The sequence below is a fragment of the Coregonus lavaretus genome (genome assembly GCF_964263955.1).
Source record: "Coregonus lavaretus genome assembly, chromosome: 9".
Lineage (NCBI taxonomy): Eukaryota > Metazoa > Chordata > Actinopteri > Salmoniformes > Salmonidae > Coregonus > Coregonus lavaretus.
This window is the reverse complement of record NC_139996.1, coordinates 14,201,120-14,218,868: the sequence shown is the minus strand read 5'-3', so window position 1 is coordinate 14,218,868 and position 17,749 is coordinate 14,201,120. Positions and strand designations below refer to the sequence as shown.

The 17,749-nt window shown below is 45.6% G+C and overlaps 1 protein-coding gene across 10 annotated transcripts in view; it reads right to left on the bottom strand.

The window, feature by feature from the left end:
* ppfibp2b (PPFIA binding protein 2b) overlaps positions 1-17,749 on the bottom strand; it is an 80,044-nt gene that overhangs the window by 40,909 nt on the left and 21,386 nt on the right. For all 10 annotated transcript variants that reach the window (XM_084169076.1, XM_084169077.1, XM_084169083.1 and 7 more), the window contains exon 3: positions 5,281-5,504. In XM_084169076.1, the coding sequence (XP_084025202.1) occupies positions 5,281-5,504 (224 nt within the window). The remainder of the gene's footprint in view (positions 1-5,280; positions 5,505-17,749) is intronic.

Genomic DNA, 17,749 nt, shown 5'->3' with positions numbered 1-17,749 from the left:
TCTCTTGAACAGTCTTTCCTGATGGTCTCTCCTGAACGGTCTTTCCTGATGGTCTCTCCTGAACAGTCTTTCCCACCCTCTCCTCTTATTAACTTAAAGTCACAATACAAGCCTGAACTGAAACACTGTGGCTTAAGATGAGAGGGAGCACCATTTAAAGAAACATACACACATCTCTCTCTCATTCCCGCTCCATTTTAATCTACCTCTTCTTATCTCTTCAGACCAATGCAGCAACAGCCCTCCTACCATTTAGCTTCAGACTGGAATTCATTCTCTGGACGTCCCATTTCCTGTTTATGGGACCTTTCTTTAAAAGTCACTCAGCCCCCTCCCCACTGCACCATTTGGCTGCCTCTGACAGTTTTATGTACACACTTCACAGAGCACAGGGGGTGTGTGACATGTATGTAGGGCATTCTGCAACAGGCCTCTTCCATGCAGAGTGCAATTAATCATGGGTTACAGTCAGTGAGGCTCAGACTCATACTGTTTGTAAACTTACTGTGAGACAGATGGTCCTCCTTGCAGAGCTTGACTGCAGTAAAGTCAATTAGACTCAGAGCACAGTGTGACTGTGAGGCATGATGCCTTTAATACATTTACGTGATCCTACCTCTAAACACCCTACAGTGTATGTTACCATGGTCCAGATCACTCCTCTATCTCTCTCTCATTCTCCACCCTGGGCATTTCCTGCTTGACTCACATGGGAGAAACTAAGCCACTTGGACAGGGAGCGGGAGTGTGGGTGGCTGGGTATCAGAGACCACTGCATATGATACATGACATGTCCTCTCCTGAACCACAGAGGCTGCACAGAGAGACAACAATGCATACATACCATTGCCAGACATAAAAAGAAACCAGTTTGGTAATCCATCTTGTGTGGATGTGCTCTGATCATGTTCCCAGCCATGTTTTGGAACTGGAACAAGAAAGCAGAGTGCTCCAGTGACTCCATCGCTACAGTCACTGCTTGCATGGCTTGCTACAGTCACTGCTTGCATGGCTTGCTACAGTCACTGCTTGCATGGACTGTACACTCTGTCCTGCACCTGGCTATGTTGACAGCTGAGTTAGACAATCACCAGGATAACTCTCTCTCTTTCTCTCTTTTCCCCCTTCCCTGCCTCTATTGCCCTCCTCCCTACTCTATTGTCCCCCCTCTATTGCCCCCCTCCCTCTCTCTATTGCCCCTCTCCCGCTCTCTATTGCCCCCCTCTCTCTATTTCCCCTCTCCCGCTCTCTATTGCCCCTCTCTCTCTCTCCATTGCCCCCCTCTCTCTCTCTATTGCCCCTCTCCATCTCTCTATTTCCCCTCTCCATCTCTCTATTGCCCCCTCCCTCTTCCTATTGCCCCCTCCCTCTCTCTATTCCCCCCCTCCCTCTATTGCCCCTCTCCATCTCTCTATTGCCCCCGCCCTACTCTATTGACCCTCTCCTCCCTCTATTGCCCCTCTCCTCCCTCCTCTATTGCCCCCCTCCCTCTCTCTATTCACCCTCTCCATCTCTCTATTGCCCCCCCTCTGTCTATTGCCCCTCCCTCTCTCTATTTCCCCCTCCCTACTCTATTACCCCTCTCCATCTCTCTATTCACCCTCTCCATCTCTCTATTGCCCCCCCCCTCTGTCTATTGCCCCTCCCTCTCTCTATTGCCCCCTCCCTACTCTATTGCCCCTCCCTCTCTCTATTGCCCCCTCCCTCTCTCTATTGCCCCCTCCCTCTCTCTATTGCCCCCCTCCCTCTCTCTATTGCCCCCTCCCTCTCTCTATTGCCCCCCTCCCTCTCTCTATTGCCTCCTCCCTCTCTCTATTGCCACCCTCCCTCTCTCTATTGCCCCCGCCCTACTCTATTGACCCTCTCCTCCCTCTATTGCCCCTCTCCTCCCTCCTCTATTGCCCCCCTCCCTCTCTCTATTCACCCTCTCCATCTCTCTATTGCCCCCCCTCTGTCTATTGCCCCTCCCTCTCTCTATTGCCCCTCCCTCTCTCTATTGCCCCCTCCCTACTCTATTTCCCCCCTCCCTCTCTCTATTGCCCCCCCTACTCTATTGCCCCTCTCCATCTCTCTATTGCCCCCCTCCCTCTCTCTATTGCCCCCCTCCCTCTCTATTGCCCCCTCCCTCTCTCTATTGCCCCCTCCCCTCTTTATTGCCCCCTCTCCCTCACTCTTTTGCCCCCTCCCTCTCTCTATTGCACCCTCCCTTTCTCTATTGCCCCCTCCCTCTCTCTATTGCCCCCTCCCTCCCTCTTTCTCGCTTTCTCTCTCTCAAATAATCACTCCTTGTAGAAGTCAAGGCAACAACTTTCCCTTTAAAACACAATCTTCCGCCTCGTGCTTGACTTCTGCACCTGACCCCTCTCTTACAGTCTGACATTCTCTGATTGACAAACAATAGCTTCAGGTCAGCGATAACGAGCATCACATGGTCTCTCTCCTTCCTGCCAATAACGTACGGAGGGAGCTTTATCACATTCCCTCTGTGGAGGGGCTCAGCTCCTCAGAGAGCAGTGTGTTGGGAGTCATTGAGGAGTGTGTGTTTGATCTTGCTCCGGGCCAATAGAGAGGGGAGGGGAAGAGGGAGAGGGGGGTCTCAGTGAAGAGACCGTGTGGCGTGTGAGACCCCTGTTGTACAGAGAGAGCAGGGCCTCTCTGACTCAGACAGAGGGAAAAACAAGAGCCTTTCATTGGCCACTTAGCCCCGCCAACAGGTTGTTTACCGCAGCCTCAGCCAATGACACGACTGTGTATTCCATAACAACGCACATCAACAATCGGCTCTATGAACAGTGGCAGTTGCATCATGTGCTTATCATTTCCTAAATATGATCAAAATATGTTAAGTGCCTGCATACCCTCGTAAACCTAGTCATGAAACATTTCACAGACAGCCAACAAATAAAGAAAACAACGCAGAAACAAGCATGACATTCACAAAAAATCTATAGGCTAAGAGCTCGATGTGCTGATAGAGCTGAACAGACCACATAAAACAATACTAGTTTACTATAGAATACTACATTAGAGTAGCTGCCTTGGCAGCAGCTAATTGGGATCCTTAATAAATACAAATACAAATACTTACTATAGACTTCTGTAGTAAACTGTAGTATACTGTAGAATAGTATACTACACACTCTCCGTTCAGAACCCAGTTCTACCTACCTACCTACCTACCTACCTACCTACCTACCTACCTTCCTACCTACCTACCTACCTACCTACCTACCTACCTACAGGTTATGGAAAAGGAGAAAGCCCCCCACTTCTATGTCAAAGATAATAAAACAAAAACTCTTGAGTAAATACTACAGTAATGTCCCTAAAAACATTACAGTAAATACTACATTATACCTTACTACAGTCCGCAAAAATCCTACAGTAAATACTACAGTATACCACAGTCCGCAAAAACACTACAGTAAATATTACAGTATAGTACAGTCCGCAAAAACACTACTACTTTACTATAGTATATACTACTATTTTTTTACTAAGTATTTATACTATAGTAAACTGTAAATACTACAGTATACTACAGTAAATACTGTAGTGTTTTTACAGTGAATACTACAGTAAAGTCAGCAAAAACACTACAGTGAATACTATAGTAATCCTACCATAGTATACACTATAGTATTTTTTTAATGTGAGAGTGAACACATGAATAATTGATTCAGACTTACCCTCTAACACCCCAGAGTGCTTCAGGTGTGTTGAGGTGACCAGACAGACAGAACATAGCAAACAGAGTGAGTGTAGTGAGTAGAGAGAGCGGAACAGTGAGTGTGGAAAGTAGGAGGAAAAGAAGAGAGGAGTGATTAGAAAGAGGGAGAGAGGGGAGAAGTTATGAGTAAGGCGAATAGAGGGAGTAAGGCAGGAAGTTGACCTCAGCCCTATTAGGAGTCTCCGAGGAACAAATCTAGTCTTTAAAACATGGCCAGCCTTAGTTCCCAGAGAGAGACCCAGCCAGGGCCAAAATAAGACCTGTTCACAGTCCCAGTCCCAGTAAGACACAGTCACACACAGTCTGTCCCAGACACAGTCCCACACAGTCTGTCCCAGACACAGTCACACACAGTCTGTCCCAGACACAGTCACACACAGTCTGTCCCAGACACAGTCCCACACAGTCTGTCCCAGACACAGTCACACACAGTCTGTCCCAGACACAGTCACACACAGTCTGTCCCAGACACAGTCACACACAGTCTGTCCCAGACACAGTCACACACAGTCTGTCCCAGACACAGTCCCACACAGTCTGTCCCAGACACAGTCACACACAGTCTGTCCCAGACACAGTCACACACAGTCGTCCCAGCCACAGTCACACACAGTCTGTCCCAGACACAGTCACACACAGTCTGTCCCAGACACAGTCCCACACAGTCTGTCCCAGACACAGTCCCACACAGTCTGTCTCAGACACAGTCACACACAGTCTGTCCCAGACACAGTCACACACAGTCGTCCCAGCCACAGTCACACACAGTCTGTCCCAGACACAGTCCCACACAGTCTGTCCCAGACACAGTCCCACACAGTCTGTCCCAGACACAGTCCCACACAGTCTGTCTCAGACACAGTCACACACAGTCTGTCCCAGACACAGTCACACACAGTCTGTCCCAGACACAGTCACACACAGTCTGTCCCAGACACAGTCACACACAGTCTGTCCCAGACACAGTCACACACAGTCTGTCCCAGACACAGTCCCAGACACAGCCCTGCTAAGACCTAACAGCACCCAGGAATAGTTATAGGTCTGTTCAACACTCCTACACAGCTGCTGCAATGAATCAACCCTCTCTCCTTCAATGTGTTACAAAGAGAGAGGGAAAAGAATGAACCCAATTGTGTATAATGAAAAGTATTTTGACAGCATACGGCTGACTTTTCTACAAGTTTCTGGAAGTTTCTGCCACAGCTGTGAAATCCCAGAGATAACATGTCTCAAGTAGAAGTAAATCAGACCACATATTTACTGGCCTGTAAACAACCACAACACCACATGTGAATTGTGCACTATCGACATCATGCCACATCAATAAATAGTGCACTGCTAATGAGTAGGATTTTTTTTTTATTCTGAGCAAATAATGAACTAATGATAAAACTATATTATCTGTTTATAAACTATATTGTTAGACACAGAAAGATGACGATGGTTGCTAGTGATGGTTGACAAAAGTAATGGTTGCTGGAGATGGTTGGCAAAAGTAATGAAAAAATACAGTTTCCATAGATCCAGGTGTGCTCCCTGCTACTTACCGAGCCCCTGTCTGAGCCCCTGTCCACGTCCAGCCAGTCCATCAGCATGTGAGCGGTTCTGCTGGGGACGTGGGTCCTAAGGGTGTTCCTCTCCTCCTCTCTAGGCTGCAGCTCCAGGGCCAGCCTCAGGTCCTCAACCAGCTGCAGCACCTGCAGGGGCCCCGCGCTACCTGAGGAGCCCAGATCAAACAGGCCATTGGTGTACTCGGCTGCAGCCTTGGAGCCTGCCGGGGACAGAGGACAAAGAGTCATTATAGTGGACAAGATAGTATATCAGCACATATAAATATCTATCGCAGAATCAGACCCACTCAGCTCCATCTATTTTATACTATACATCCACGTGTCACCTGGATCGGCTCACTAAGCTAATGTCTGATCCAGCTTCATCATCATCTGGGAGCTGGAGAGCAAGTTAAGACTTCCTCCATAAACACTCAGACATCTGGAGCCAGTTGGCCTATCGTTACAGTATGCTGCAAGGAAACCATATGAACACGGATTCCACTGAAGAGGTCCAAAATCAATGAACTGGAAAGAAACCTGCCTGGAGAGCTACCATACTGTAGGTTTTTGCTTCAACCCTAATCTTGTGCGCCTGATTCTAATAATTAGCAGGTTGATTAGATTAATCAGAAGTTAAAACTGGGGTTAGAGCGAAAAACCTACAGAAGGGTAGCTCTCCAGGAACAGGGCTGGAATTAAAAACCTACAGGAGGGTAGCTCTCCAGGAATAGGGTTGGAATTAAAACCTACAGGCAGTGGTGGAAAAAGTACTCAATTGTCATACTTTAGTAAAAGTAAAGATACCTTCATAGAAAATGACTCAAGTAAAAGTGAAAGTTACCCAGTAAAATACTACTTGAGTAAATGTCTAAAAGTATACTTAAATAAATATACTTAAGTACCAAAAGTAAATGGAATTGCTAAAATGTACTTAAGTATCAAAAGTATAAGTAAAAGTATAAACCATTTAAATTCCTTATATTAAGCAAAACAGACGGCACCATTTTCTTGTTTTTGTTTTTATTGACAGATAGCCAGGGGCATACTCCAACACTCAGACATAATTTACAAACGAAGCATTTGTGTTTAGTGAGTCTACCAGATCAGAGGCAGTAGGGATGACAAGGGATGTTCTCTTGATAAGTGTGTGAATTGGACCATTTTCCTGTCAAAATGTAATCAGTACTTTTGGGTGTCAGGGAAAATGTATGGAGTAAAAAGTACATTTTTTCTTTAGGAATGTAGTGAAGTAAAAGTAAAAGTTGGCAAAAATATTAATAGTAAAGTACAGATACCCCAAAAAACAACTTAAGTAGTACTTTAAAGTATTATTACCTAAGTACTTTACACCACTGCCTACAGGACGGTAGCTCTCCAGGAACAGGTTTGAAGTTAAAACCTTGTCACACCCTGACGTATGGGACACTAGTATGTTGAGTCAGGGTGTGGAGTTCTACGTTGTATTTTCTATGTTCTCTTTCTAGGTTGTGTATTTCTATGTTTGGCCGGGTGTGATTCCCAATCAGAGGCAGCTGTCGCTCGTTGTCTCTGATTGGGGATCATACTTAAGTAGCCTGTTGGCACTCATTAGTTGTGGGTTCTTGTTCCGTGTTAGAGGCTTGAATTGTGTTTAGCCTTAGGACTTCATGTTACGTTGTTTTGTTCGTGTGTTTATCGTTGAAATAAACATGTATGCATTTCACGCTGCGCCTTGGTCTGACCCGTCCTTAAACGAACGTGACAGAAGAACCCACCAAAAATGGACCAAGCAGCGTGCCCAGGAGCAGACATCATGGACATGGGAGGAGATCCTGGACGGAAAGGGATCCTGGACATGGGAGGAGGTTCAGGCTGGGATGGATCGCCGTCCTTGGAAGGAGACAGTGGAGGCCCGGTTTAGAGAGGAGCAACGGCAACACAGAAGGCGTCGGCCGAGGAGGAAGCCCGAGAAGCAGCCCCAAGAGAATGTTTTGGGGGGGCACACGGGGTGGTTGGCGGAGCCTGGGTTCAGAGCAGAGCCAACTCCCCGTACTCACGCTAGGAAGCGTGTGACCATGCAGGCTCCGTGTTATGCGGAGCTACGTACTGTGTCGCCAGTGCGCCGGCACAGTCCTGTACGTCCTGTGCTAGCACTACGCATGTGCCGTGTGAAAATGGGCATCCAGCCAGGACGGGGTGTGCCGGCTCAACGCTCCTGGTCTCCAGTACGCCTCCTCGGTCCAGCATATCCTGCGCCGGTTCTACGTACTGTTTCGCCAGTGCGCGTGCACAGCCCAGTGCGTCCTGTGCTAATGCCACACACGTAATGTGCGGAAGTAGGCATCCAGCCAGGACGGGTCGTGCCAGCTCTCCGCTCCAGACCTCCAGTCCGCCTCCACAGTCCGGCCCGGCCCGTTCCTGTTCCTCGCACCAAGCTAGTGGTGCGTGTTCCCAGTCCGGCCTGGCCCGTTCCTGCTCCCCGCACCAAGCCAGTGGTGCGTGTTCCCAGTCCGGCCCGGCCCGTACCTGCTCCCCGCACCAAGCCAGTGGTGCGTATTCCCAGTCCGGCCCGGCCCATTCCTGTTCCTCGCACCAAGCCAGTGGTGCGTGTTCCCAGTCCGGCCCGGCCCGTTCCTCGCACCAAGCCAGTGGAGGTGTCGCCAGTCCGGCCCGGCCCGTTCCTGTTCCTCGCACCAAGCCAGTGGTGCGTGTCGCCAGTCCGGCCCGGCCCGTTCCTGCTCCTCGCACCAAGCCAGTGGTGCGTGTTCCTAGTCCGGTCCGGCCCGTGCCTGCTCCTCGCACCAGACCAGTGGTGCGTGTTCCCAGTCCGGCACGGCCCGTGCCCGTTCCACTGGTGCCTGGTCCGGCACCGGTCAGCTGCTCCACTCCGGAGCCAGAGCAGTCCGCTCCACCGGTGCCTGATCCAGCTCCGGTCAGCTGCTCCACTCCGGAACCAGAGCAGTCCGCTCCACCGGGGTTCAGTCCAGCTCCGGTCAGCAGCTTCACTCCGGAGCCAGAGCAGTCCGCTCCACCGGTACACAGTCCAGCTCCGGTCAGCAGCTTCACTCCGGAGCCAGAGCAGTCCGCTCCACCGGTGCCCGGTCCAGCTCCGGTCAGTGGCTCCAGTCCAGACCCAGACGTCAGCCCCTCTCCAGGTTCGGGGTCTCCCACACCAGGGTCCAGACAGGGCTTGGAGTATCGTGGGAGGAAGGAGAGGGGAAGCAGCGCGCCGAGGTCCAGACCAGACCAGGGGCGCAACGGGGAGGCTGAGAGAATGTGGTCGTCACGCCCGGAGCCGGATCCGCCTCCGAGGCGGAATGCCCACCCGAACCCTACCCTGTTATGTAAGGTTTGTGCGGTCGGAGTCCGCACCTTTGGGGGGGGGGGGGGCACTGTCACACCCTGACGTATGGGACACTAGTATGTTGAGTCAGGGTGTGGAGTTCTACGTTGTATTTTCTATGTTCTCTTTCTAGGTTGTGTATTTCTATGTTTGGCCGGGTGTGATTCCCAATCAGAGGCAGCTGTCGCTCATTGTCTCTGATTGGGGATCATACTTAAGTAGCCTGTTGGCATGCATTAGTTGTGGGTTCTTGTTCCGTGTTAGAGGCTTGTATTGTGTTTAGCCTTAGGACTTCACGGTTTGTTGTTTTGTTCGTGTGTTTATCGTTGAAATAAACATGTATGCATTTCACGCTGCGCTTTGGTCTGACCCGTCCTTAAACGAACGTGACAAACCTATAGGAGGGTAACTCTCCAGGAACAGGTTTGAAGTTAAAACCTACAGGAGGGTAGCTCTCCAGGAACAGGGTTGAAGTTAAAACCTATAGGAGGGTAACTCTCCAGGAACAGGGTTGGCGTTAAAACCTACAGGAGCGTAGCTCTCCAGGAACAGGGTTGGCGTTAAAACCTACAGGAGGGTAGCTCTCCAGGAACAGGGTTGGAGTTAAAGCCTACAGGAGGGTAGCTCTCCAGGAACAGGGTTGGAGTTAAAACCTACAGAAGGGTAGCTCTCCAGGAACAGGGTTGGAGTTAAAACCTACAGGAGGGTAGCTCTCCAGGAACAGGGTTGGAGTTAAAACCTACAGGAGGGTAGCTCTCCAGCAGGAATAGGGTTGGAGTTAAAACCTACAGGAGGGTAGCTCTCCAGGAACAGGGTTGAAGTTAAAACCTACAAGAGGGTAGCTCTACAGGAACAGGGTTGGAGAGCCCTGGGTTAGAGCAACAAGTGGAAAGTGTGGAACCTGAAAGAAGAGAGCTTACATTTGGCAGCTAATCCCAGATCATAGAGAGGATCAGAGCAGCAGTGTATTATCATGGCATCTTAATGCTCCAACACACTTCACCCTCCCTTTTCCTATTAGCCTACTTCACACTAGCATCAGATCGAGGCAGAACAGGCCAATATATCTCCTTTGTTTTTCCATTATGTAACTAGAGATGATGTGACCTACGGACAGTTCTGGAAATAGGACATTGATAAGGCCATGGTAAAATACTACATCTGGTTAAGACCAGGGAATGCCTATTTGCCCTAGAAGCCTGTGAGTGGGTATCTAAAATGATTTGAAACTGACCTATGATACTGGGGTGGGCCATAAGGTCACCTGGGCCTGTGGACAGAGGAGTCACACGTGTCAAACTCTTTCCACGGAGGGCCGAGTGTCTGCGGGTTTTCGCTCCTCCTTGTACATAATTGATGAATTAAGGTCACTGATTAGTAAAGAACTCCCCTCACCTGCTTGTCTAGGTCTTAATTGAAAGGAAAAACCAACAACCTGCAGACACTATAACCCTCCATGGAATGACTGACACTCCTGCCCTAATGCCTTCACACTCAGCTGACTGATGTAGCATGATATCATAATGATGATTTTTATTCCTATTATTATGTTGAAAAGCTAAATGCTAAAGGAAAGTAAATCAGGGGGAAAAACTGGTCGTCTTGGTAGGACTAGCCTGATCCCAGATCTGTGTGTGCCGTCTTGCCAACTCCTATGGTCAATGTCATGACATGCAGCACAAACAGATCTGGGACCAGTCCATATCCATGTATACAAACAGCCTTCTTTTCACTAAAAGAAAAACATGCAAAGAAACTATGGTACATTGAGTGCATGCTTTGGTTGGCTTGACTTTTGAGGAAAATTGAACAAGAACACGATGTAGAAAAAAAAACTAGATTTTCCGTAAATATGCCTGTGCCTGCCTGAGGGCCAGTGGGCATACGAACACAGAGAGGAATGGATTATTCACGCATGCTCAACTGCATCTCGCTAAAAATATCATAACTATGGGTATCTACAGCCAAATAGCCCTGTTTATTGTTCGTCTAATATCTAGTATATAATCTGCTTTATTCAGATCACAAGCCTGTTACAAAACACGTTTGTTCAATAAAACGCCCGAAACAACAAGTTACCAGGCCAGCTCAGTTCTACAGTAGTGTAGTATTTACTTCTCTTTGTGAGAGCATGGTTTGGAGTTGGTTGAGGTTTCCAACTACTATCCATATAACTAATTAGTATTATCCTAATATAAATTGACAATAAGTGAAAAACACAAAGAAACCAATTATTCAACTCAAGATGATAATAATAGTGTTTCTCTCATCTGATTCAGATGCTCCAGCAATAACCAGTAGGTGGCATATTTTCAAGTCCATCACCGCTGCAGCAACTCATTACCTGCATATTATATTAAATGTCAAGTGCCTTTCAGAGATGTTTCCAGCATATACTATTACGGAAAACGATGTCCTAATACTAAAATGTAATCAGACCAGTATCTCAAAATATGGCTGATGATTGGTACTAATGCCTTGTTGATGATTGGGATTCCTCGCAGTAATTACATTTTGATTCTATTCTATTTGTAGTCCTTGAGAATCAAGGCTGCATATGAGATAATGTTTGGCAACAGTAAAGTAATTAACTTGACTTGTTATTGAGCAGATCTTATTGTGGTAATTGCAATGATTAACTTGTGAAGATCCTGATTTAGACCTTGAGGTTAACTCGTTTTCACCTTGATCAGTCAAGCATACTTGACTGTTGATCCCGATCTCTTGTCATGGTGGCTTGACAGAAAGGGAAAGACCAATGGCATGAATCTCAGATGTATTTAGATTTACACAATAAAACACTGCTGTGACGAGGATTGCAAAGCTACTGGTAATTTACCAAAGTTACCAGAATCTTCAGTAATTTTGGTAATTAACAGAAAAACTATGGCAATCTATTGTAATTTTGGTAATTTATACTTGGATAACTTTTTTTAATATACTGTATAGTATTCATTTATTATACCTGTGTCCATATTGTCCATGAGTTTCTAGTAGATAGACCATATGTTTCAAGAGAAAATAGCCTAATTATTGAAAAAAGCATCTAATTAACAATGGGATTATTTTCAATTACCTCTGTAACTCTTCCAACTATTGACTTTTTTCTCAACTGCCACCAGTTTGACGCCAAAACATTGACAACAAATACATATTGACATAGTAAAATTAATACAAGTTTGTAAAAATAATTACGGATATTTCATGCTAAAACACTTATATAAAACACCAATGGTATTCACTAAATGTATGGTTTTATTTACGATAATGCTTTACCTTGTTGTCATTCTATTTTTGTTTTTAAATAATATTTAGTATTTTACATGTGATAAAGGCACACAGAGGGCCAGAGATTATTACAGACACCTGTGATAATCTGAAGCAACCAAAAGGGCCACTAGATGTTTTGTGATAGATTACATACAATCCTTGAAATATACAACAATTCTGGTAGTTTAATGGTAAACTTAGAAAGTTTCCAGTAATATACCCTCCCTTTGCAACCCTAGCAGTGACATTCCCCTACATACAGAATAGTGGTGCTCGGGTCAGCTGTTTGTTCACCTGCACCCTGCCCGCAATTGCTAATAACCCATCCGCAACCACCCGACTATTTTTATTTTTATTTCACCTTTATTTAACCAGGTAAGCCAGTTGAGAACAAGTTCTCATTTACAACTGCGACCTGGCCAAGATAAAGCAAGCAGTGCGATAAAAACAACACAGAGTTACATATGGGGTAAAAAAACATAAAGTCAAAAATACAACAGAAAATATATATACAGTGTGTGCAAATGTAGCAAGTTATGGAGGTAAGGCAATAAATAGGCTATAGTGCAAAATAATTACAATAGTATTAACACTGGAATGCTAGATGTGCAAGAGATTATGTGCAAATAGAGATACTGGGGTGCAAAAGAGCAAAATAAATAACAATATAGGGATGAGGTAGTTGGGTGGGCTAATTTCAGATGGGCTGTGTACAGGTGCAGTGATCGGTAAGGTGCTCTGACAACTGATGCTTAAAGTTAGTGAGGGAGATAAGAGTCTCCAGCTTCAGAGATTTTTGCAATTCGTTCCAGTCATTGGCAGCAGAGAACTGGAAGGAATGGCGGCCAAAGGAGGTGTTGGCTTTGGGAATGACCAGTGAGATATACCTGCTGGAGCGCAGACTACGGGTGGGTGCTGCTATGGTGACCAATGAGCTAAGATAAGGCGGGGATTTGCCTAGCAGTGATTTATAGATGGCCTGGAGCCAGTGGGTTTGGCGACAAACATGTAGTGAGGACCAGCCAACAAGAGCGTACAGGTCACAGTGGTGGGTAGTGTATGGGGCTTTGGAGACAAAACGGATGGCACTGTGATAGACTACATCCAATTTGCTGAGTAGAGTGTTGGAGGCTATTTTGTAAATGACATCGCCGAAGTCAAGGATCGGTAGGATAGTCAGTTTTACGAGGGCATGTTTGGCAGCATGAGTGAAGGAGGCTTTGTTGCGAAATAGGAAGCCGATTCTAGATTTAACTTTGGATTGGAGATTCTTTATGTGAGTCTGGAAGGAGAGTTTACAGTCTAACCAGACACCTAGGTATTTGTAGTTGTCCACATACTCTAGGTCAGACCCGTCGAGAGTGGTGATTCTAGTCGGGTGGGCGGGTGCCAGCAGCGTTCGATTGAAAAGCATGCATTTAGTTTTACTAGTGTTTAAGAGCAGTTGGAGGCTACTGAAGGAGTGTTGTATGGCATTGAAGCTCGTTTGGAGGTTTGTTAACACAGTGTCCAATGAAGGGCCAGATGTATACAAAATGGTGTCGTCTGCGTAGAGGTGGATCTGAGAGTCACCAGCAGCAAGAGCGACATCATTGATATACACGGAGAAAAGTGTCGGCCCAAGAATTGAACCCTGTGGCACCCCCATAGAGACTGCCATAGGTCCAGACAACAGGCCCTCCGATTTGACACACTGAACTCTATCTGAGAAGTAGTTGGTGAACCAGGCGAGGCAGTCATTTGAGAACTACAGTGGGGAAAAAAAGTATTTAGTCAGCCACCAATTGTGCAAGTTCTCCCACTTAAAAAGATGAGAGAGGCCTGTAATTTTCATCATAGGTACACGTCAACTATGACAGACAAAATGAGAAAAAAAAATCACATTGTAGGATTTTTAATGAATTTATTTGCAAATTATGGTGGAAAATAAGTATTTGATCAATAACAAAAGTTTCTCAATACTTTGTTATATACCCTTTGTTGGCAATGACACAGGTCAAACGTTTTCTGTAAGTCTTCACAAGGTTTTCACACACTGTTGCTGGTATTTTGGCCCATTCCTCCATGCAGATCTCCTCTAGAGCAGTGATGTTTTGGGGCTGTCGCTGGGCAACACAGACTTTCAAGTCCCTCCAAAGATGTTTTATGGGGTTGAGATCTGGAGACTGGCTAGACCACTCCAGGACCTTGAAATGCTTCTTACGAAGCCACTCCTTCGTTGCCCAGGCGGTGTGTTTGGGATCATTGTCATGCTGAACGTTTCATCTTCAATGCTCTTGCTGATGGAAGGAGGGTTTCACTCACTCTCACGATACATGGCCCCATTCATTCTTTCCTTTACACGGATCAGTCGTCCTGGTCCCTTTGAAGAAAAACAGCCCCAAAGCATGATGTTTCCACCCCCATGCTTCACAGTAGGTATGGTGTTCTTTGAATGCAACTCAGCATTCTTTGTCCTCCAAACACGACGAGTTGAGTTTTTACCAAAAAGTTCTATTTTGGTTTCATCTGACCATATGACATTCTCCCAATCCTCTTCTGGATCATCCAAATGCACTCTAGCAAACTTCAGACGGGCCTGGACATGTACTGGCTTAAGCAGGGGGACACGTCTGGCACTGCAGGATTTGAGTCCCTGGCGGCGTAGTGTGTTACTGATGGTAGGCTTTGTTACTTTGGTCCCAGCTCTCTGCAGGTCATTCACTAGGTCCCCCTGTGTGGTTCTGGGATTTTTGCTCACCGTTCTTGTGATCATTTTGACCCCACGGGGTGAGATCTTGCGTGGAGCCCCAGATCGAGGGAGATTATCAGTGGTCTTGTATGTCTTCCATTTCTTAATAATTGCTCCCACAGTTGATTTCTTCAAACCAAGCTGCTTACCTATTGCAGATTCAGTCTTCCCAGCCTGGTGCAGGTCTACAATTGTGTTTCTGGTGTCCTTTGACAGCTCTTTGGTCTTGGCCATAGTGGAGTTTGGAGTGTGACTGTTTGAGGTTGTGGACAGGTGTCTTTTATACTGATAACAAGTTCAAACAGGTGCCATTAATACAGGTAACGAGTGGAGGACAGAGGAGCCTCTTAAAGAAGAAGTTACAGGTCTGTGAGAGCCAGAAATCTTGCTTGTTTGTAGGTGACCAAATACTTATTTTCCACCATAATTTGCAAATAAATTCATTAAAAATCCTACAATGTGATTTTCTGGAATTTTTTTTCTCAATTTGTCTGTCATAGTTGACGTGTACCTATGATGAAAATTACAGGCCTCTCTCATCTTTTGAAGTGGGAGAACTTGCACAATTGGTGGCTGACTAAATACTTTTTTTCCCCACTGTATATGTGATAAAGTGAAAATCGGAGGCTTGCACCCAACCCTAACCCGCTAATATAGAAAATGTGTTGTAGGCTACAGTCACAGACAGCGGAATGATTTTTTCACAGGGGGTGCAGGATTTCTTTCTGCCTGATTTAGATATGTTTCTCCTTATAATTTCTGACATTTTTGTAAGCTATTTGTTACTCAACTTATCTTTAATTAGATACACGCAGTTTCTCTTCTGTCATTAGGCTATATGTTACCCTAGAACAGTGTTTCCCAACCCTGGTCCTTGAGTACCCCCAACAGTACACATTTTTATTGTAATGCTGGACAAGCAAACCTGATTCAACTTGTCAACTAATCATCAAGCCCTCAGTGAGCTGAAAGAGGTGCGCCTGTCCAGGGCTAAAATGAAAATGTGTACTGTTGGGGATACTCGAGGACCAGGGTTGGAAAACACTGTCCTAGAAGACTAAATAAACCCTTGTCACCAGAATAATGTCACATATCGATAGAATGAATGCTTCAATCTAGTTAACATCGGTAAAGTTCTATTTCATCTATGCTTCTTTCGTGGCGCAAAGATGTTTTGGGACCGGGATTAAATTCAATAACTCAACAACAAAACATTTACTGGAAAGATTTTCTGTGCAACATTTCCACATGGCATCAGGTTGACCAGTTGTAAGGAAATAGAAAGCTGTGAAAATGACCCAACATGTTTCTGGTAAGTTTTCAGTTCGGCTTGGTGCATAGCCTATTTTATGTGGTTGAAATACTGTCAGCTTTTATGATGCTGATAAAGATAGCACCACTACAGACGGTATGTAACTGAGCATTCACATTCTCACAAGATGCTGAAAGATAGAAATGATCCTGTTCCCATGTCAAAATGTAGCCTACATTTGGTGTATCATTTTACTGCAAGAAATGCTTAATTCTGCAGGAGTTAATATTAAAGCTATGTGAGAGGTTATAGACCTACTGTCAGTGTCCAGATTTTCCATTTCCATTTAACCCATCTGAACAGCAGCAGCGGTGCGTGGGTAAAATTACTGAGGAAGCCAGAAAAGAAAGCCATTTACAACCTATGTGTTGTGATAATTGCATTGTTTGCTCTATAACCTGTTAGTTCATATGCCTTGCCACCGTGAAATATAGGCCTAAGGCCAAGACAATAAGAAGACACAGTGGCAGAATAAATTCAACCACACCTTTGTTTCATCACAAAACCGGAGAGCAACCTTTGTCTGCATATTGCATGTAACAACCAGTAACATGACCTACAGCATGGTCAAGCAAGTTAATGTTTCCGACATTTCCAGACCACTAAACAACTATTGATTTAGAACCAAGGAGAGTTACCGCAAGTCGCAAAGAAAACAGGAGCTCCCTCCACTATTCCAGCACCACTTCAACTTCAACATTTCAGCATCATCAAATCACCTATGCTTAGTCTAATACAGTGACAACTAAAATATATAAAAAAACAATTTAGTCCAATCAACGTAAGCTAAATATTATGTGGCTGTCCATGTTTCTGATTTCTGTGTGTGTGTGTGTGTGTGTGCGTTCGTGCAAGTAGAATATAACATGTTGACTCACCCTACTTGTAGAGAAACACCAATGCCATCTTCCTCTCTTTCATGTTGACGAAATGATCTATCACTCTGTCATATAGTGCAGGTTTACATTTTTTGTTGTCTTAGCCTACCTGGCTAAAATGCTTGCTCGCTAGCCTAACTTCCTTTCATGGGCAACGTTAGCTACTTAACATTAGCCTTCTACATCTAGCTACATATTGAACTCTCAGGCCAGGGGCACAATATATAAATTAATGGTTGGATCAGAATCGTCGTTATAATCATTGGCCAGTACAGATAATTAAGTAAAACCACATGTCCAAATCCCTATCTCCATCCATGGCTAATTTAGGAAAGGGCCAATTTTAGCTAGCCACTGGAGGACAACAACGAGATGTAACAATTCAAGTTGTTTCTGTCAATGTATGCGCTCAATGCGATTTGTTAGGAGTGACGCCAAATCCAATCTGGCTTCCCTTGACACTTTTTTTTGGTGTGCCAGGACCATTCACAGTTTAACTCAATGCTGATTGGCTATTATTTTATACTTTTTTATCTAGGGAGGCCAAATGCTCGCTGGCTTCCCTTGCATTCAATGCTACGGGCGGCAACAATGTCATACTCTTTTGGACCAGACAGCATCAGATAGATGGTCTACACATACAGAGACAGAGGGGCGCTGTTTCGCCTGCTCGGGTGCTTTCTCCAGTGAGATACAGTACATTCAGCCTCTTGCGAATTGAAGGAAAATTATGAAATACAGAGAGACGAAAGATAAATTATATTCTGTTTTCTTATTTCTTTCTTGGTAAATTATTTGGGGAAGCCTGGCTTCCCTTGGCAGCCATGAATAAACGGCACTGCTGAACAGTAGGCTACAATTCCCTTGACCTGCCATAGGCCTATTTGAAGTCCCCGTCTTGTGACTGTCGAATTTGTATAACGCCTCACAATCATCACACATAACATAGC